We start from the raw sequence: 19,710 nt of genomic DNA on the forward strand, positions 1-19,710 counted from the left end.
TGGTTTTCCACATCCTCGTCAAGTTCGCAACGAAGGCTCTTAGGGTCCTGTTCACCTTATACAACTGCAAGCATTCAGTGATCCATGTATGTGGCATCGAGTCATAGGCTTTCTTGTAATCAATCCAGGCTGTGCACAGGTTGGTATGTCGGGACCTGCAGTCTTGTGCGACTGTTCTGTCAACCAGGAGCTGATGTTTGGCTCCTCTGGTATCTCTACCAATGCCCTTCTGTGCATTGCCCGCTTTGTTCAGCGGAGAGATCGGTGCTGTTGAACAGTCTGCGGCTGGATGGATGTTAGTCTTGAGGAGCCGATGATGAGCGTTAGCGCGGAGCGCCGATGCGGATTTGGAACTGGGAGTCGCGGTTTTGAGTTTGAAGCAGATTACGTGGGACAGGAGAAGTGAACTAATCTCTTTTCGTCAATGGACGCTGCAGCTTCGTGTTTGCTTTCAAAACTTAGCTTGTAGCAGACGTGTGCACATGTTCAGCATGACGTCTCTGACCCACTGGTGAAAGGACACTTTGATCCTCTCCTCTTTCATCTAATACTGCTTCAGACAACAAAGTGTATGCAGAAAAGTGGTGAAGATTGCACGACTGTCTGTGTCCTATGTGTTGTGTTATTTTTGTTATTTTGACTTCAAAATGGCGCCGCGTGAGTGGCTGCCTTTCCAGCAGCCCCTATATTTTGTTGTTCTGTTTCGGGAGAGAAATAAGAGACTCGATTGATGAGCCTCTGGTGAATAAAGAGCAGGTAGCCTGTCGAATACGATGTATGCCACTGACGCGATTGTCACTTGTTTGGAACTATTTTGTGTGGAAGGTTACAGTGTTCCGTGGCCATAAAAATAAAGCGGGTGGAGCTTCTCTGTGTTCGTCTGACAGCGACGGTGAGCTGTGGCACGTCGAGAGTTCAGCGGTGCAGTGGTAGCGACCTAGTGAAAATAAAACGTCTCCAGTGTTGTCATCGAACCAAGTGTAGTCATCCGAAATTATGTCTACACAAAACCATAGAGAGACTTCCGCGCAAGAAGGACCAACAGAATCAACATAGCCTGACTGCTGTGTTCAAAGCAAACCTGATAAAAACGAAGTAAGTAACCATGGCTTAAATCCACTGTAGGCTGAGTACTAGTTTCGTTACTTAGATGTGCACTTTACAATGTTATATTGCTCTGTTTTGATTCCATAAAAAGAGCTGTTAAAGCAGCTGTTGTGTGACAAAATGTTTTTTTCACTGTTGTTGATGGACAGTAATATTGTGTGAGAGATTATGTGTGAATAACTGCTCCAAGTGAAAAATGTTCATGTAAAATTGAAGATCGAAATTGTTATTTCAGTAAATATTTGGATTTTGCACATAGAAAACTGATTCATGAGTCCATGTTGATGAGAGCATTAAAATGGGGGGAAAATAGGACAAAAAACTATAAAAGGAAATTCAGAACGATAAAAAATGCGTGAGTAATCCCGATTAATTTTTAGTGAATTTCTAGCTCAGGGGTGCCCAAACTTTTTGGACCGAAGATCTACTTTTCGATCAACTAACCTCCCAGGAGCTACCCTTACTGGCACGCGCGCGCGTGCGCACACTGTCACGTTCCGTATTTGACAGCAGGGGGCAGGCGTTCTTGCTTGCCGCCTGCACACCTGCCACCCATTAGTTGACGATTGCACCTGCTATATCTAGGCACTCCGACAGTCAACTCACTGCCGGAGTATTCCATGCCGTGCCATTTGCTATCGTCTAGTTCCTTCTCGGTTAAAACTCTGACTTCTTGACTATATTGCGTGCCTTAATATTCCTCTCGTGTTCGATTGGTATTTTACTTAAGAACTTTCTCCTTGCCGTTTTTGTTTCGCAAGCGTTTTCTGTTATTTTCCTGGTCCTCTTTTTTACCAGCGTTTTCTGTTGCTTCGTTATTATTTCCTGGCCCTCTTTTGACCAGCGTTTTCTGTTGTCCGTTTAGACGGGGATTTTGTGTTATAATAAATTCCATTTTTTATGACAAAATTCTTTTTCTGTGTCTGCTGTTTCGGGGATCCACTTACCTCTAGTAGTTGTGCACGAAGCGATTATTGTGTCGCTTCGGGCTCAACGTGACACACACACGCACGCCATGATGAGAAACTGCCTGAAACTGAGGCAGGCGATGAACTTTTGCAGCCTGTTAACTATCGTAGCTCACATGTCCTGTTTTAAAGTGCTTCCATGGGCCCTTCTAGGTTCCTATTCTTTGCCCGTGCCCTCAGTGAATTGTACAGGAAGCAAACTCTGAATGAGAATAATGATGATAAAAAATAGAGCGCAACAGCTCTGATCACAAGCTGCAATTGCAGACTGCTGAGCGCGAACAACTTCCGGTGACGTAATCACGCGCCACCGTAAATTCAAGATTTACCTGCTTTATTTTATCCATCCATCCATTATCTGAACCGCTTTATCCTCACAAGGGTCGCGGGGGAGAGGGGGGCGGGGGGAGCTGGAGCCTATCCCAGCTGTCTTCGGGCAGTAGGCGGGGGTTAATTTTTTTGTGTGAAAATGAGACTGATAGGATGATTAGAGTGCAGCGTAGATGAACACAAAAAAAATACAGTATATATTACTAAAATGTACAAAGACACACAAATGGTTGTTTGTTTTTTTCTCCTCGACACTCCTCGGATCTACTTGGGACCTGTCTTAGATCTACCGGTAGATCAGGATCGACGTAATGGGCACCCCTGCTCTAGCTCAATAATCGTTGTTTTTCTCCATTAGCATGGCTTTCAATGTTTTTACTTGCTCCACGAGTCGAATTAGTTATTCCTGCTGAGATGTTAGTTTCGTCAACTCACTCGACATAAATAAAGTTTCGAAATCTTTTAAACTCTCTCAGATTGCCATATGTCTGTCCTGTGCATCATGTTCTGCTCGGCATTCTCTCTTCCCCAATCAGTGAAATAAAAAAAAATAATCTGTTTCTTTCTAACTTCCTCCTTGGCTCTCTCACCGCTTGATCCTCGCTGCTCGCTCCATTCATCCGTTCCGGTTTCCAAGTGCTTCCCCTTTGCCTCTCTTCTGTGGGTGGAGTACTTAATTTCCACAGCAAAACACGTTATTGGTCAGTGTTTGTTTGGGAAAGCGCTTGTTCAAATGACATTCTTTCTCTACCGCTGGATGACACAACTACCACTACAATTACAATTTCCACTACCTAAAATAAGAACAGGTATTTGATCAAGCAAAATGTTCTGACAGTTACAATGAAGACACACCAACAACACCATGGTCAAAAAAGGCTAATTTCACACTTGTTTTATCGTTTATATTTGGAAAGTGGTCATCTGAACGGAGGGCAAAGATAGATAAATGAACCATTTTAGATGGACGCGCAAGAGTTATTCCAGGATCTGAACTAATATTAAGTGATCACTTTTACGAACACTACAGTTAAACTTTGTCTCTGGGCAAATGTAATTGGCACCAAGTACATGTTTCTGTATTTTGTGTATAGATGATTTCAATTCGAAAAATGACCGTAACGCTTGGGGAAAAAAGCGACAGGGCGGAGCCCCGCCTATTATGTAATAGACTCTTAAATCCTGAGGGTGGCAGTAAATGTTTACAGGTTGCTGGTCAACTACCTATAACCAGGGCGAAAGAAAAAGAGAACTTGGGGACTTCTCTCGACAAAGTTTGTTGTAAATTATAACCTGTGTCACAGAACAATCTGAGCTATTTATATGGTAATTTCAGAGTCATCGACTTGACTGCCCTCATCTTTGGTGTGTGCGTGCGCCAAATAACAGGAAGTGGACTGAACGCCGTTACTTTCGTTTTATTTTAACACGATGGCGTGTGAAGGAAACGGTATGTCAGGTAAGCTTGGCATCGAAACTTGAACTGATTAATATTGTCTAAAATTTCATGATTTGTCATTCGTAAAGTTGTACAAAATCCAATTAGAATAACAACTGTACAAGAGTAAGTAAAAGACTGCCAATGAACGCCAAAACTATAACTATAACTCTTGACGGATGAAAAAAAAATTTAGTCAGTTGTGAGATCTCGCCTACTTATTATAAATGTGCTGTATGTCTCCACAGATGAGAGGATCGGAGAAGCCCTGATAAAGGAGTAAGTGCCTCTCTTCTGTGTTCATTCTTTTTTTCCCCTCAGCAATAGATTGTACAGTATATGCGTGTTGATTGCACATAAATCATATTTTCTAATTTAACACGCACAACAAAAACATCTGCCATCATAAAATTGAATAATACTTTCTATTTTATGGTACAAAGATAAAGAAACTCCGAAAATGAATCAATTTGTGACGTTTGACGAATGAAAAGTTAACAGTTCTCAACGAAGATATCAGTTTTGATTGACAACGAACTCTTTAGAAAATACGGCCCGCGGGCCGTATCCGGCCCGTTGGTCTTTTTAATCCGGCCCGCCGAAGATTGGTGCACAATTAAGGTTTGATTGCATTCATTTCGTTTGGACTTGTAATGACAGGTATTTCAACACCAGGTGGCGCAGTTACTTCAAGTTGCAGAGCACAGGGAGGGAGGGGAAGACGAAGAAAGAGGGAGAGAGTAATGTCCATAGAAGGGAAAGTGATATGTATCTGATTAAACGAAGCGGGTAACAAAGTACGAAACATTCAGGAGACACCTGGACTCGGAAAGACTCAAATCTACGAGACTTTGAAAAACAAGGAAGCGATTCTTACTCAGTCCGATTCTGGCAATTTCCATGGTCAGAGTGAATTGCTTGTGGCTCTAGTAAATGAACATTTCCTAGAATGGTTTGATTGTTATCATGTTATAAACTTTCCGCAAACTGGATCGCTAATAAGAGTCGGAGAGCAGTCAAATGTGTAGAGCGTGAACAACAGGGGGCTCAGTACACATCCTTGAGGAGATCCGGTGCTGAGTGTGATGATGGAGGAGAATGTTACATTATTACTGGCATACAAAGACATTGTGCTATCTTCTTTATTTTCTATTTCTATTTCTAACTTTTGGCCCGGCCCTCCACAATATTTTCTGCTTCTCATTTGGCCCCCCCGGGAAAATAATTGCCCACCCCTGGTTAGGCCATTGATTGAAATCTTTGTTGTCATTACATTGATTAATTTAACCAGTAGGAAAAAACATGTCAATAAAAACAAGACCCGTAGGCATCGTTATACAGCCTCAATAATCTGTTGTATGCAGTTTTTTTCCCCTTCCACTTTTAGGGGCGACACTTGGATTTTGTGCACAGGTAGATGGGTGTAGTAATGAGATCTCAGGTGTCTCGAATCTCTCTGTACTGTAACGTCATACTGTATGTAAGATAGTAATTTAAAAAACAACTCTAGGGTCCCATTTCATGTTTCGATAGGCTCTGAGCAGCTACTAACATCCTGTTTATTTTCTAGCCGGTAGGCAATTTGGGAAAAACACAATTGGAAAGTTTGTCAACTCCAGCTACCTTTTAATCCTTGTAAAAATGTTTACAATGGTTCTATTTCATAACTAGCTATTGCGATCTTACATGAACTCACACTAGAGATACACACATGGACAGGTTTGTTGGTTATTATTATTATTATTATTCAGAAAAGTTTTAATGGCATTGAGGTACTGTACTATTCTGTACTTTAAATAACCACATAAATCTGTAGATCGTGTATGCCTAACCCAAAACTGCATTTCATTTTTCAAAATCCTGAAATGTTATCTACTATCTCTGTTATATATGCTATCTCTGTTGTTAGTTCTCTCGATTTGTAAGCCATGTGATTGCCTGGGAATGCGTTGATGAACTTAAAATGGCATGGAAACATATTTGCCCTTTCTGTTTTTATTTTATTATTTTTTCCACAGCTGCATGTTTTGTATCATAAAGCCAATGCTAATGTCACAAAGACCAAATAAATACAAAATGCCATTTCTAACTGATTATTTAATTTAGTAAGGGGAAAGAAAATCCACCCCTATCCGGCCCTACGAAAGTTAACCATAATATCTGGAAAGTTGAATTCAATTTTAAAGTTTGAATTTGAATCTAATTCAGATGCTGCGGTCCGATCATAAACAGTAGGTTCATGCTTGAAATCCAAATGACCGCGTTAAATAGATTCAGGGGGCAGTTGTTTTTTCACATACAATAACAATCCAAATTTTATTTACCTTTCATTTTATTTGCTTGGGTTGTCTTTTCTGATTTTTTTTAAATTTGGTTTGACAATTCGAAACATTAAAATGTGGTACATATGCATCAGGAAAAAAAAATAGTTCTAATGAATAAAATCTTAATTTAGAAATGGAATTTTGTTAACCAGGGTTGTCTTTTGTGAGGCGTTTGATCATCTGAAACATTGAATGATGATAAACATGCAAAAAGAGACATCGGAAATGGGCAAATAGTTTCACAGCTCTGAACTTGAATGCACAACCCCCACACACTAATCACATTTCCGGAGGAAGCGCAGATCCTTCAATGGGCGAAGCAAGATGTTCTGTGGTAACCAGTGCCATCTACAGGGGGTGCAGCATCAATGCAAGTGACGAAGAAAAAAAAATCACTCGACTCAACAGGAACGCTGGATACGTCATGGAACTAGATCGAGATATTTAAATCAGTGAGGGACGAGAAATCACTGGGCAAACTTTTCTCCATCTTGTAAAAGCATTCACATCCTCTCCACGACACCCTGCAACAGCAAATGAGCCCTACTATATGTTAACCAATTGTTTTTCTGTTTGGAATTACGTATTAATGAAAACAACAACAATTCAGCAATATCACACTAAAGCATGCATGTCATGTCTGGAGGGCCACTGTCCTGCCTGTTTTCCAGCTCTCCCGCCTGCAACACACCTGATTCAGATGATCAGCTCATCGGCCAGCTCTGAAGCAGCAATAGAACGATCCTGATGATTTGAATCAGGTGTGTTGCTCCTGGGAGAGCTGGAAAACAGGCAGGACAGTGGCCCTTGAGGACCGACTTTGGACACCCCTGCACAAAAGGGTTTGATGTTGTACTTGTCAACCTTTTGAAATTGTGATGTGGTTACTGATCCGGTCATTGTTTTACAAAGGAAAAGCAGATGGTTGCAAATCTTTTAGTGTGATTCGACCAAAAGATGATCATTCTGCTTCCCTGAAAGATTACAGAAATCTGACAGTAATTACTGTTGAGCGATTGAGGAGAGTAGGGGGGATGTATATATTTTTAACAATGTAAATTATTACTTAAATTATTAAAATCGTTTTTCATTAACTATGGACAACTTTTGACAGCTATAAACATATACCTCTTCACTTGTGCAGTCACTATTCGACATGCAGTATATTCGAGCACACGTGCAATGCATATTCACAGGTTCTATGCATGTTCACGTTTAACTCAACTCAACTGAATTTATAGAGCACTTTCAAACAGACATTGCTTCATACAAAGTTCTGTACATGGAGCAACTAACATATATACAACGATAAAGCGATAATCCGTAACAAAGATGGTAGTAGGCACCAAACAGTAAAACTAAGATCAAATCTGAGTCATGCTGAGTCAAATGCCTAAGAATACCAGTGAGTTTTGAGGTGCGTTTGCCGAATGTTCAGTGGGAGGTCATTCCAGAGAGAGGGACCAGCAACGGAAAAGGCTCGATCCCCTCTGAGCCTCCGTTGAGTTTTTGGTACTTCTAATAATGTCTGGTCCACAGACCTGAGGCGCCGGGCAGGTGTGTAGGGGTGGATGAGCTCAGAGAGATAAGGTGGCGCGAGGTCATTTAAATTGTCAAACATACTGGAATATGTGTTTCCTTTTATTAATTTTTATTACTGCCATGGCTCAACAGTTAACATCTGAAATCGTTTTCACTTTTCTTCTGGCTCAGATCGATGTGCCAGTAGAATTTTCCTTGGGACCCCTCGAATGCTTTTATATTCCTTTTCTGTTGCTCCTTATTTCTTTTTTTTGGGGGGCGGGGGGTAATAATTATGAATATTGCTGCTGTAACAATCTAAATTCATCCACGGGATGAATCAAGTATCCATCTATCCATCACATCCAATAACACCTGCTCGCCACATGGCCATCAATTTATGTGTCTAATAGATTCCAACCTAAAATGTGTTGTCGGCCAATTCAGTGGTCTAAATTCTCACCAGGTGTCTGTTCTTTCTCCAGGGTCATTGAGGAAGAGCTGAAGGATATGCCCTCAGAAGATATCCCTCCTCTCACTCCGCTGGCTGTGGAAGTAAGAAGTAGTCAGGAGCAGAAGATTGTGACCCAGTTGGGCAAAATGATCCGAATAATTGGCGACAGGGTCAAAGAAGACAAAGAATTCCAGGAGTAAGTTTCTTCTCTTTTTCATGCTATGGTGTAAATGCATACTGAATTGAATTATTCAGTATTCATTAATTACTGAATGTAATTAATTAATTAATTTATATCATCATCATAATCACCTTGATCTTTTCCTTTTGCGGAACAGTGCAATTGATGGTGTAGCCTGTGTGGAAGGATCCAAGTGGGAAAAATTCAAGAGAGTGGCCGACAAAGTCTTTGAGCACGGTATTACCTGGGAGAGAATTGCTGTGCTCTTCTATGTTGCGGGGAGGTTAGCATTCAAGGTGGGTGGATTTTAAACCATATCACACAGTTTGCTGCAGTCTTGACTATGGCTCAGCATGTAGACTTTGACATTCAAGAAATGACCAAACCAAAGGCCACCTCAATAGAAAGCTTTTTAATGCAACACCTGGAAAAAATGATGGAATCGCCAATCTTGGGGGATGCTTATTCAGATGTTTAATTTTGTTGAAAATATGCGAAAACTCCAGTCATTTCAAATAGCCAACGTTGTGGCTTTAGGAAAGGCTAAAATAAATGAGGGAAAAAAATGTGGTTGACAGTTACATTTTTAGACCAAGCAGAGTGGGGGGAAAATATGGAATCACAATTTTGAGGAAGAAATTATGGAATTATTTTAAAAAAACAATAGCAAAAGAACGTCTTCAACACATCACTAGTGCTTTGTTCCACCACTTCTGGCTATTATAACAGCTCATTGTCTCAAAAGTAGTAGCTTTTCACTGGCATGCTTGGTCTACAAGCAACTATGTGCCACGAAGCATGTTGGGAATGTTACTTTCTCAAAGTAATCACTTAGTTACTCTTTACTTGCTCTAATAATTCTGACTTTTTTTCCGAGCAAGACATTTGAAATGAATAAAACGGCCAGGTAGAAATGAGTAAAACAGCCATAAGCATCTTGCACTTAAACTGACAATAGGAGGTTTATCTTGCACATCGTTCAAATCATCTTTTTTTTCAGCAAAAGTAACCATTTCAGTAACATTTATTTACAATAAATAAATCCAACTATCAATATTTGATAACTTGTCTAGTGAACAAGCTGTACCTTTATGCACTGTACGTTGGTCACATTAGAAGTGAAGATGTATGTAACCAAGTGTTTGAAGTCTATAGTCCACAGCCGAGTAAAGTCAATTTACAATCTCAAGTGGTCTCGTAGACGTTCTGTGCGTCAAGTACCTCTTTCAATCGTTAACTGTGAAACAATATAATGAACTATTTTTGCAGTAACTGTAGCAAATCAAATAAACTCCTCACTCTAAGTATGAGCACACACTTATTTGACACTTCATATAGTCAGTGTAGAAAGAAAAAAAAGGGAAAGAGATTGCGAAATTTACGATCAGCATTCACTTTCACTTACATCAATTTCTTGGATAATGTATTTTGTTTTGCTTCCTCCGTCTTTCATTTTAATCACTTTTACCCTCTCTTCCAGCATCGGAGCTCTTCTTGTCTTAGCTGCTTGACATCCAAAGGTCCGTTTTGTAGCCATTTTAGCAATGCAACGTTCATGCTGCATCTGAATCTAACAATAACAAATACTTCCTGGACCCGGTGGCTTTTCTTTCTACTATCTCACCGTCTCGAACGCAACCTCCCCTCGATCATCACCCAAGACAGCGCTGCTCAGCGGATGTCATGCAATAAACTTTTAAGCCAGCCAAGGGACGTTTCGTAGTCCTCGATGGCCATAGTGAGCACGATGGAACTAGCCTTCTCTCTAATTAGCGCTCCACTTAGCATACAGTTTTTAGCATGATAACAAGTAAAGCATTCCAGGAAACTTTCGTTTATTTGACTGTCCGTCGAGCCATAAGCAATTTACTCTGAGCAGCTAATCGGATGCATTCCACTCTATCTTCCAAGGATCTAGCTATAGTACAGTGAAACTCCTCTAGAACGAAACCTACATGGGCGGAAATACCCCCTAATGTGAAAAAAATCTTCATGCATTAACACCATCCCCATTCTGCTGCCCCCCATACGACGAAAAAAACCCTTGTTGCATGATACGAAATTATTTTCTCTGGTCCAGCCTCGCGAAGACATTCACTACAACGAAGTCTAATCCAACAGCGACCTCTACTGCTTCATTCGGAAACGACAACAGCCACCACCACACTGGTTTACATAGTGAACGATGTTTATTTCGGTCACAGCTGCGAGTCTCCTGAACGCAACATACTCATAGCTGCTCTGCCATCGGCTTACCGAGCATCATCCTGGCCTCCGATTGGCCAAGAGGGACCTCACTGTCTATGTGTGTAGATACTGAAGCTAGATCTGTAGAAGATAGAGTGGAATGTATCCGATTAGCTGCTCAGAGTAAATTGCTTATGGCTCGACGGACATTCAAATAAACGAAAGTTTCCTCGTATTACAAGTAAAGCATTTTCGAGGAAAATGCTTTACTTGTTATAATGCTAAAAACCTTATGCGAACTGGAGCACTAATGAGAGAGAAGCGCTCCAGTTAGCGTAAGGTTTTTAGCCTTCGAGAGCTAACTATGGCCATCGAGGACTACGAAGCGTCCCGTGGCTGTCTTAAAAGTTCATTGCATGACATCAGCTGAGCAACACTGTCTTGGGTGGTGATCGAGGGGAGGTCGAGTTCGAGACAGTGAGATGCTGGAAAGAAAAGCCACCGGGTCCAGGAAGTATTTGTTATTGTTAGATTCAGACGAGCATGGACGTTGCATTGCAAAAATGGCTACAAAACGGACCTTTGGATGTCAAGCAGCGAAGGCAAGAAGAGCTCTGATGCTGGAAGAGAGGGTACAAGTGATCAAAATGAAAGACGGAGCAAGCAAAATAAAATACATTATCCAAGAAATTGATGTAAGTGAAAGTGAATGCTGATCGTAAATTTCGCAATTTCTTCCCCTTTTTTTCTTTCTACACTAACAATATGAAGTATCAAATAAGTGTGTGCTCATACTTAAGCACTATTGTAATAAAAATAGAGTACACATACGTTTGTTTGTTGTGAACATTTTTTTTGCTGCAAACATGATTTTGTTGTGTGTCACTGTATCGACACACATAGATAGTGAGGTCCCTCTTGGCCAATCGGAGGCCAGGATGATGCTCGGTAAGCCAATGGCAGGGCAGCTATGAGTATGTTGCGTTCAGGAAACTCGGAGCTGTGAACGAAATAAAAATCCTTCACTATGTAAACCAGTGTGGTGGTTGCTGTTGCCGTTTCCGAACGAAGCAGTAGAGGTCGCTGTTGGATTAGACTTCGTTGTAGTGAATCTCTTCATGAGGCAAGAGCAGAGAAAAATATTTCGTATAGCGCAACAGGGGTTTTTTTCATTGTATGGGGGGCAGGAGAATGGGAATGGTGTTACTGCATGAAGAATTTTTTCACACTAGGGGGGGGGGGGGTATTTTCGCCCATGTAGGTTTCGTTGTAGAGGAGTTTCACTGTACAGTATTTGTAAGCGGTGCTATTGAGATGTGTGAACGATTATAATTCCCTTGCTTTGATTCTCTGCATCCACCAGATGGTGGAGGCTCATCTCCCGCAGTCAGTGAAGGAGATCCTGATTTGGACTGTGGATTTTTTTCGAAAAAACCTACTAAGCTGGATTCGGGAACATGGTGGATGGGTGTGTATCCTGCCTGATTTCATTTCTTCCTGTTTAGACTTTCACTTCCCATGTGTTTCTTCTAAAATCACAGAGACATTTCTTCACAAAGCAAACACTCTAAACCGCTGATAATTATTGCTAATAGGTGCGACATATTTACATTTAGCTTCTTTTTGTTTCATTTGTGTTTCGATTGAAACATCATCAGAGTCATAAATTCAAACACAAATAATCTCTTTTGTCTCATAGTTGTGGAACAAGAATTCATGCAGACGTGCGGAAAACCTGGCTTAGTAGCAGGTCATTTGATATCAAAAGTAGAATTCCCACCGATCTGATTGCCTTGGATCAGCCGATGTTTTGCAATTTATGCAAAATCCGTGATTGGCTGTCATGTAACGTGACAGCAAACGCAAGGTCATTCCTTCCGGGGATGTTCCGTGTTGTCATCATGTCCGTATGAGCCCGAAAGCGAATCTATGTTTAACCTTGTCGCATGTCGTTTGAATGGAAAGCTTTTGCGCAGGCAGGCAGAAGTTCCGCCTCTGCATCCTCAACCATCCAATCACAAAGTAATGTGTGTGTCTGTGTGTGTGGTAAATGTCAGACAAAGTTTATGTGGGGGCAAAAAAAAGTACGGTATCTACAGTACGTGTATTATTTATTTAATTTTAGCATCTCTTGAATTAAGATCATGAATGGTGAATGCCACTCATCAAAATAGCTTTTCAGCTGATCACAGATGCAACCGGTGGGTAGCCGTGATGTTTGCCTTTATCCTAAATATCGAAAATTTTCCAATGTAGCCAAAGAGGGACATTTGGTGCTCATCGAACACTTTTTAGCCTTGACTATATTTACAGAATAAAGTTCCGTTGTGACCATCATTCTGTCGTAGTGCTAACGTCACTATGGCCTAAAATATGCTTAACTGGATACTCCGTCTGAAAAATGTATACAGTATTTGAATTGAATCGCTAAACTTGTGCATTGTCTGAATTACATACATTGAATTTGCATTCTTTAATTTGAATCCCAACTATGAAAATCCTAATTGTACAATTTGAATTTGATTCCTCACTGAAAGTTCAATTCTCTACATTTTTCTTTCGCATTCAGTTTTACAAATTCTAATCTTTTCCACACAGATTGGGTTTGCTTGACTTGGCACATTCAGTTTCACAAGTAAAAATTCAAATCGTCAATGCGCAAATGTATTTCGTGTGACCAAAATCTGGTTACTTGAGGATGAGCAATCAGTTGCAGAACTCATATCTCTTCTTTGTCCAATCAGCATCTTCGTTTTGAGCATGTGACACATTTGACACATCTTCTCTAAGCAGCTCTTAACCTTTTGTGGTACAAGCCATTGGGTAAGGGAAGGATGAAAAGGTTATTCCTTTCAAATTTAGAAACGATATTTGGTGTATATATTGTGTGTGTGTATATATACTTTATATATATATATATATATATATTAGAGCTGTCAGTTTAGCGTATTTTTAGTGGCATTAATTTAAATTAATTTTAACGGGATTTTTTCTCGCAAGATTAACGCGGCACACGTCACAGCGGATGTTACGCTGCTCTATAAATAAACCAGAAACAAAACAACAAGCGCGCTGCATACTGTAGGTCCACGCACGTTTGTTTTGCCAGCCTCGGCAACGCGAGACACCGAAAATGGATACTTAAAGAGTTTATGAATGGAAAGTTTACTTTTAAAAAGTTGCCAGATTGCTCCACTGACAAGGCCAAAGTTACCTATATCATACAGGTATACGATGTATGCCACTGATGCGATTGTTACTTGTTTGGAACTATTTTGTGTGGAAGGTTACAGTGTTCCGTGTCCATATAAAAAGAGCGGGTGGAGCTTCTCTGTGTTCGTCTGACAGTGACAGTGCGCTGAGGCGGTGAAATGACAACGAAAGTTCAGAGGTGCAGTGGTAGCGACCTAGCGAAAATCAACCGTCTCCAGTGTTGTCATCGAACCAAGTATAGTCATCCGAAATGATGTCTACACAATTGGTGACCACTGCCATAGAGAGACTTCCGCGCAAGAAGGACCAACAGAATCAACATAGCCTGACTGCTGTGTTCAAAGCAACCTTGAGAAAAACAAAGGATGCAACCATGGTTTAAATCCACTATAGGCTGAGTACTAGTTTACCTTAGATGTGCACTTTATAATGTTATATTGCTCTGTTTTGATTCCATAAAAAGAGCTGAAAGCAGCTGTTGTGTGATAAAATATATTTTTCACTGTTGTTGATGGACAGTATTGTGTGAGAGATTATGTGTGAATAACTGCTCCAAGTGAAAAATGTTCATGTAAAATTGAAAATCGAAATTATTTCAGTAAATATTTGCATTTTGCACATAGAGAACTGATTCATGATTCCATGTTGATGAGAGCATTAAAATGGGGAAAAATAGGACAAAAAACTATAAAAAGAAATTCAGAAACGATAAAAAATGCGTGAGTAATCACGATTCATTTTTAGTGAATTTGAGTGAATTATGACAGTTGCATTTTTAATTAGATTAAATATTTTAATCATCTGACAGCTCTAATATATACAGTATATATATATATATATATATATATATATATATATTGTGTTATATACACACACACACACACACACATATATATATATTAAAAAAAAAATCCTGGTCTCACCCCTCGGGTGGTGTCCGTCCCTCATTCAGCTCGGGTCCTCTACCAGAGGCCAGGAAGCTTGAGGGTTCTGCGCAGTATCCTTGCTGTTCCCATCACTGCACATTTCTGGACTGAGATGTCCGATGTTGTTCCGGGATCTGTTGCAACCACTCATCTAGTTTGGGGGTCACTGCCCTGAATGCTCCGACCACCACAGGCACGACTGTCACCTTTACCTTCCAGGCTCTCTCCAGCTCCTCTCTGAGCCCTTGGTATTTCTCGAGTTTCTCGTGTTCCTTCTTTCTGATGTTTCCATCACTTGGGACCGCTACATCCACTACAACGGCTTTCCTCTGCCCTTTATCTATGATCATGATATCTGGTTGGTTCGCCATTACCATCTTGTCAGTCTGGATCTGGAAGTCCCACAGGATCTTCGCTCTGTCATTCTCCACCACCTTCTGAGGTGTTTCCCATTTTGATCTTGGGGTTTCCAGTCCATACTCCGCACAGATGTTTCGGTAGACTATGCCAGCCACCTGGTTATGGCGTTCCATGTAGGCTTTCCCTGCCAGCATCTTACACCCTGCAGTTATGTGTTGGATCGTCTCAGGTGCCTCTTTGCACAACCGACACCTTGGGTCTTTTCTGGTGTGGTATATCTGGGCCTCAATGGGGGCCTGCTCCTGAGCAGCCAGGATTAGTGCCTCTGTGCTGTCCTACAGCCACTGATAGTACTTCTTGAGATCAGCCACTTCAGTTATGGTCCGGTGGTACATCCCGTGTAGGGGCTTGTCCTCCCATGATGGTCCCTCTTCCAGCGCCTCATCCTCTGTTCCCCATTGTCTGAGACATTCTCTGAGTACGTCATCCGTTGTAGCCTTCTCCTTGATGTATTCATGGAGCTTGGATGTTTCATCCTGGACAGTGGCTCTCACACTGACGAGTCCCCGGCCTCCTTCCTTTCGGCTTGCGTACAGTCTCAGGGTGCTGGATTTGGGATGGAACCCTCCATGCATGGTTCGGAGCTTTTGGGTCTTAACATCCATGTCTGAATCGCTTCCTTTGCCCACCTTATTATTCCTGTAGGGTATCTGATCACTGGCCATAAAACCATAAAACCAAACCATAACGCCATGGCCGCATTGAACTCATCCCAGGTCTTTTAATTGCACACAATTCAGATTCAGTTTTTCAAAGCCCTTACTCAAACTCAAACATCAATTAATTAGATTCCGCCTCTGGTGGCACATATTTCAGCCTGAATGTTACCCCTGTGGCATCAAAGTTTCGGTATTGTTTTCCAGATATGACTTACTGGTTGAGCTAAGACTTTCCCGCTCACTCTGTCGCTGTTTTTTTCTGTCAAAAACCCCACCAGTGAACGTGTCTGTGATCTTTGTGCGTCTTGCGTTAGCTTTCGATTGCTACATGTTGCTGTTCCTTTAGTACTGTGAAACGAGCGCAGTTACAGGAGGCAGCACAGGGAAGTAGACGATTTGATTCAGTTATCATGTCAATGATTCAATATCATCACAATGCGTCAGTTTTGACGTGGTGTTTAAGCAACGGTGTTTGTCATCTGGTTAAACAATAGGTTTGTTTTGGTCAACAGATCAACAGTTTCTCTGAGTTGGCAACATCCTCCATGCGGACCGTGGGACTGAACTCCCAACTCTACAGCCTCGTCATCATCTTCTGTGGTGGCCTCGCTGTAGGAAGTTTTATCACCTGGAAGCTGACCAGACACTCCTGAGGGACCTCCCAATCAACATGCTGCCACTATTTTCGCCAGCCTTCACCCTTTTTTTGTTCTTTTTTAGGGTTTTATTTTTAGATTTGAAAAAAAAAATGTTGGCACCACTATGTCAAATACAGTCCTTGGTATTTTCATACTTCTAGTCATACTGTGTCTTATCAAATAAAGTAGGTTGTAATTGTCAGACACCAAATTAAGAAAAATGACAACTTCAATGATTTCCACAAGTATCCTACAAAAGTCAGACTCCGACTTCATAAGTTAACTTGGCATTATTGTTGTGATGGGTGTAACAGTGGTTGACTGGGTAGCATGTCGGCCTTACAGTGCAGAGATGCAGGGTTCGAGTCCAGCCTTCTTGTGTGGAGTTTGCATGTTCTCCCTGTGCCTGCGTGGGTTTTCTCCGGGTATTCTGGTTTCCTCCCACATTCCAAAAACATGCGTGTCAGGTTCATGGAACACTTTAAATTGTCCCAGGTGTGAATGGTTGTTATGTGTGCCCTGCGATTGGCTGGCAACCAGTACAGAGTGTCCCCCCGCCTACTGCCCGAAGACAGCTGGGATAGGCTCAAGCATGCCCTGCCACCCTCGTGAAGAAAAGCAGATTAGAAAATGGAGGGACGAATATTGTATCTCAAAAAAAGATTTGACAGTTATTACCATTTGTTTGATTAGTGTAAGGCAGGGGTGCCCATTACGTCGATCCTGATCTCCCGGTAGATCTAAGACCGGTCCCAAGTAGATCCGAGGAGTGTAGAGGAGAAAAAAACCAAAGAACCATTTGTGTTCTATCATTCTTTGTACATGTTAGTAATATTTTTTTTGTGTTAATGTAAGCTGCACCCTAATCATTCTATCAGTCTCATTTTCACAAAAAAAATATTTTAAAAATAAAATAAAGCAGGTAAATCCTGAATTTACGGTGGCGCGAGATTACGTCACTGGAAGTTGTTAGCGCTCAGCAGTCTGCAATTGCAGCTTGTGATCAGAGCTGTTGCGCTCTATCTTTTATCGTCATTATTCTCATTCAGAGTTTGCTTCGTGTACAATTCACCGAGAACACGGGCAAAGAATAGGAATCTAGGAGGGCCCAGGGAAACACTTTAAAACGGTACGTGTGAGCTATGATAGTTAACAGGCTGCAAAAGTGCATCGCATGCCTCAGTTTCAGGCTGTTTCTCATCATGGCGTGTGTGTGTATGTGTGTATGCGTGCGCGCCGGTAAGGGTAGATCCCAGGAGGTTAGTTGATCGAAAAGTAGATCTTCCGTCCAAAAAGTTTGGGCACCCCTGGTGTAAGGGAATATCCAGATACAGTAAAACCTCGCTTTTCGAACGTCTCGGTTCTCGACCAAATCGGTTTTCGACCAAACTGAGCGCACTTGAATGCGCCACTTGACTCCTCTCGCCTTCCTTACACAAGGAAGTGACGCTTCCTCGGGTAGACGAGGAAGTGATGCTTCCTCGTGTAGCGCTCCATTGTGAGCAGACGTGTTCAATAAAGATTTTCTTTTTTAAAGAACGTGGTTTCGGTTTTCGAACAGCCTTCTGGAACGGATTATGGTCGAAAACTGAGGTATGACGGTAGTTGTTTACAGTATTATTAACAGTTGTTTTGATATAAGTACATAATAATAATAATAATACATTTTATTTATAAGCGCCTTTCAAGACACCCAAGGACACTTTACAATAACAAAAAGCTTGTTTACAAAACAACAGTGGTACCTCTACTTACGAACGTCCTTGGATCAGTTCTTTACAAAACGCCATAGGCAAAAACCACCTCTGAGAGAGATCATGGACTAAAGAGGGCAAGAAAATGATGAGGACAAAGTTAAATGACCATCATTTTTATTCTTTACTCTATTCACTGTTTGTTTTTTACATTATGCACAACTCTCATTTATTGTAACATGTATTTGTTACATATTTTGATACTTTAGGAAACATTTACTGTATGTCTGCATTTTGTTTGGGGGGCTGGAACGAATTAGGGGATTTACATGGAAAACACATTTCTACTTCCAAAATGTTCTACTTAATTAGAAGGCCCGTTTTTTTCCACTTCTGCAGAGTCGAGACTCAAGTCCCCCTCTTGGGATTCTAAGTTTTAAGAAATTTCTTCCAGAACCAATTAATTTCGTAAGTCGAGGAACCACTGTATCTATTATAATTTGAATGCTAGTTGCATGAACGGAAAAAAAATGTACCGGTAGTTGTAAGTTTCGTTCATGCTACAGTATTACTAAAATTGCCATCAAAGGCAGGTGCATTATCAGAAATTACCCTGAGAAGTGCTGTTAATTGCACTGTATATTTACAAGGCAGTACACGGACAGCACAGAGTGAGGGCATTGTGTGTCACTGCTTCAAATGAATGACTAATAAATTCTATTCTATGGTGCATGTTATCAACAGTGGATTTGAAAAGTACAAACCACAGTTCAAATGCCAACTTTTTGTCAAGAATTTGACCGTGACAAAAATGTGAAAACATTTTCCTCCATTATTGTCACATTTTGCATAACTTGTACAATGCATACATTTCTTTTTGTGGAAGTGAATGCAAAAGTAGCCGATACTATGGTTGCAAAAGTGTGCACACCCGCTTACAACTATTGGCGTTAGCTTCTGTTAAGTGGTACCTTCATGTTCATTGAAGCTGTCAACATGGGGGTACAGGCTACAGTATTTTTGTATGAAAATGAGCCCACTGCATTTTCAACGTAAACATATTTGCACACTTGTTCAGTGAAATGAATTAATTGAATATTGAAGTGTAATTTGGTAAATTTGGTGATGACTCCACAACTGAAATTGACTGCCTTTTTTTGGACTCGCGTGTTTTGCGTGGCACCATTTTACACGGATCACCCGAAGCAGATGTGCAAACCACTCTTCCACCTTCCTTCAAGAATAGTCTTATGTCAGTCAAAAATGTTCTTCGAGACAAGTGATTTCAAAAATCTGTTGCCGTTTATGGCAACTCGCCAGCTGGGGGCTCTGCTTGTTCTAATGAACACCATTATCGTAGCTGTGGTTACCACCTACTATTCAACAAAGGATTGTGTGTTGTAAACTATAGATTGCTCCAACAACTGTGACAAAAATGTCTTCATCCTTTTCCAGTAAACTTTACCACAGGGACCTGTGATGTTTGCGTCATTGTAATAATACATCCATGAAAACAACACAAAAAGTTTTCTCAAGGCACCCATGACAACGCTTGTACTGTATAATAATAATAATAATACATTTTATTTGAAAGCGCTTTTCATCACACTCAAAGACACTTTACAAGAGCTTAAAACACAGGATAAAAAT

The 19,710-nt window shown here is 41.0% G+C and overlaps 1 protein-coding gene across 2 annotated transcripts; it reads left to right on the forward strand.

Annotated features, from left to right (window-relative positions):
- The first annotated feature begins 3,620 nt into the window (after positions 1-3,620).
- Positions 3,621-19,533, forward strand: LOC147193311 (apoptosis regulator BAX-like). Of its 2 annotated transcripts, none has more exons than XM_086133348.1 (6): positions 3,621-3,855; positions 4,092-4,122; positions 8,174-8,338; positions 8,481-8,619; positions 11,874-11,978; positions 16,241-19,533. In XM_086133348.1, exons 1-6 carry the CDS (start codon positions 3,837-3,839, stop codon positions 16,379-16,381), a joined length of 600 nt encoding a protein of 199 aa, XP_085989474.1. In that variant the 5' UTR covers positions 3,621-3,836; the 3' UTR covers positions 16,382-19,533. The 2 variants fall into 2 exon arrangements, with proteins under 2 accessions (XP_085989474.1, XP_085989473.1); XM_086133347.1 differs by having other exon boundaries at positions 3,622-3,864.
- The last annotated feature ends 177 nt before the right edge of the window (positions 19,534-19,710 follow it).

Source organism: Hippocampus guttulatus, chromosome 16 (assembly GCF_054856545.1).
Source record: "Hippocampus guttulatus isolate MCC_2025c chromosome 16, RoL_Hgut_1.0, whole genome shotgun sequence".
Classification (NCBI taxonomy): domain Eukaryota; kingdom Metazoa; phylum Chordata; class Actinopteri; order Syngnathiformes; family Syngnathidae; genus Hippocampus; species Hippocampus guttulatus.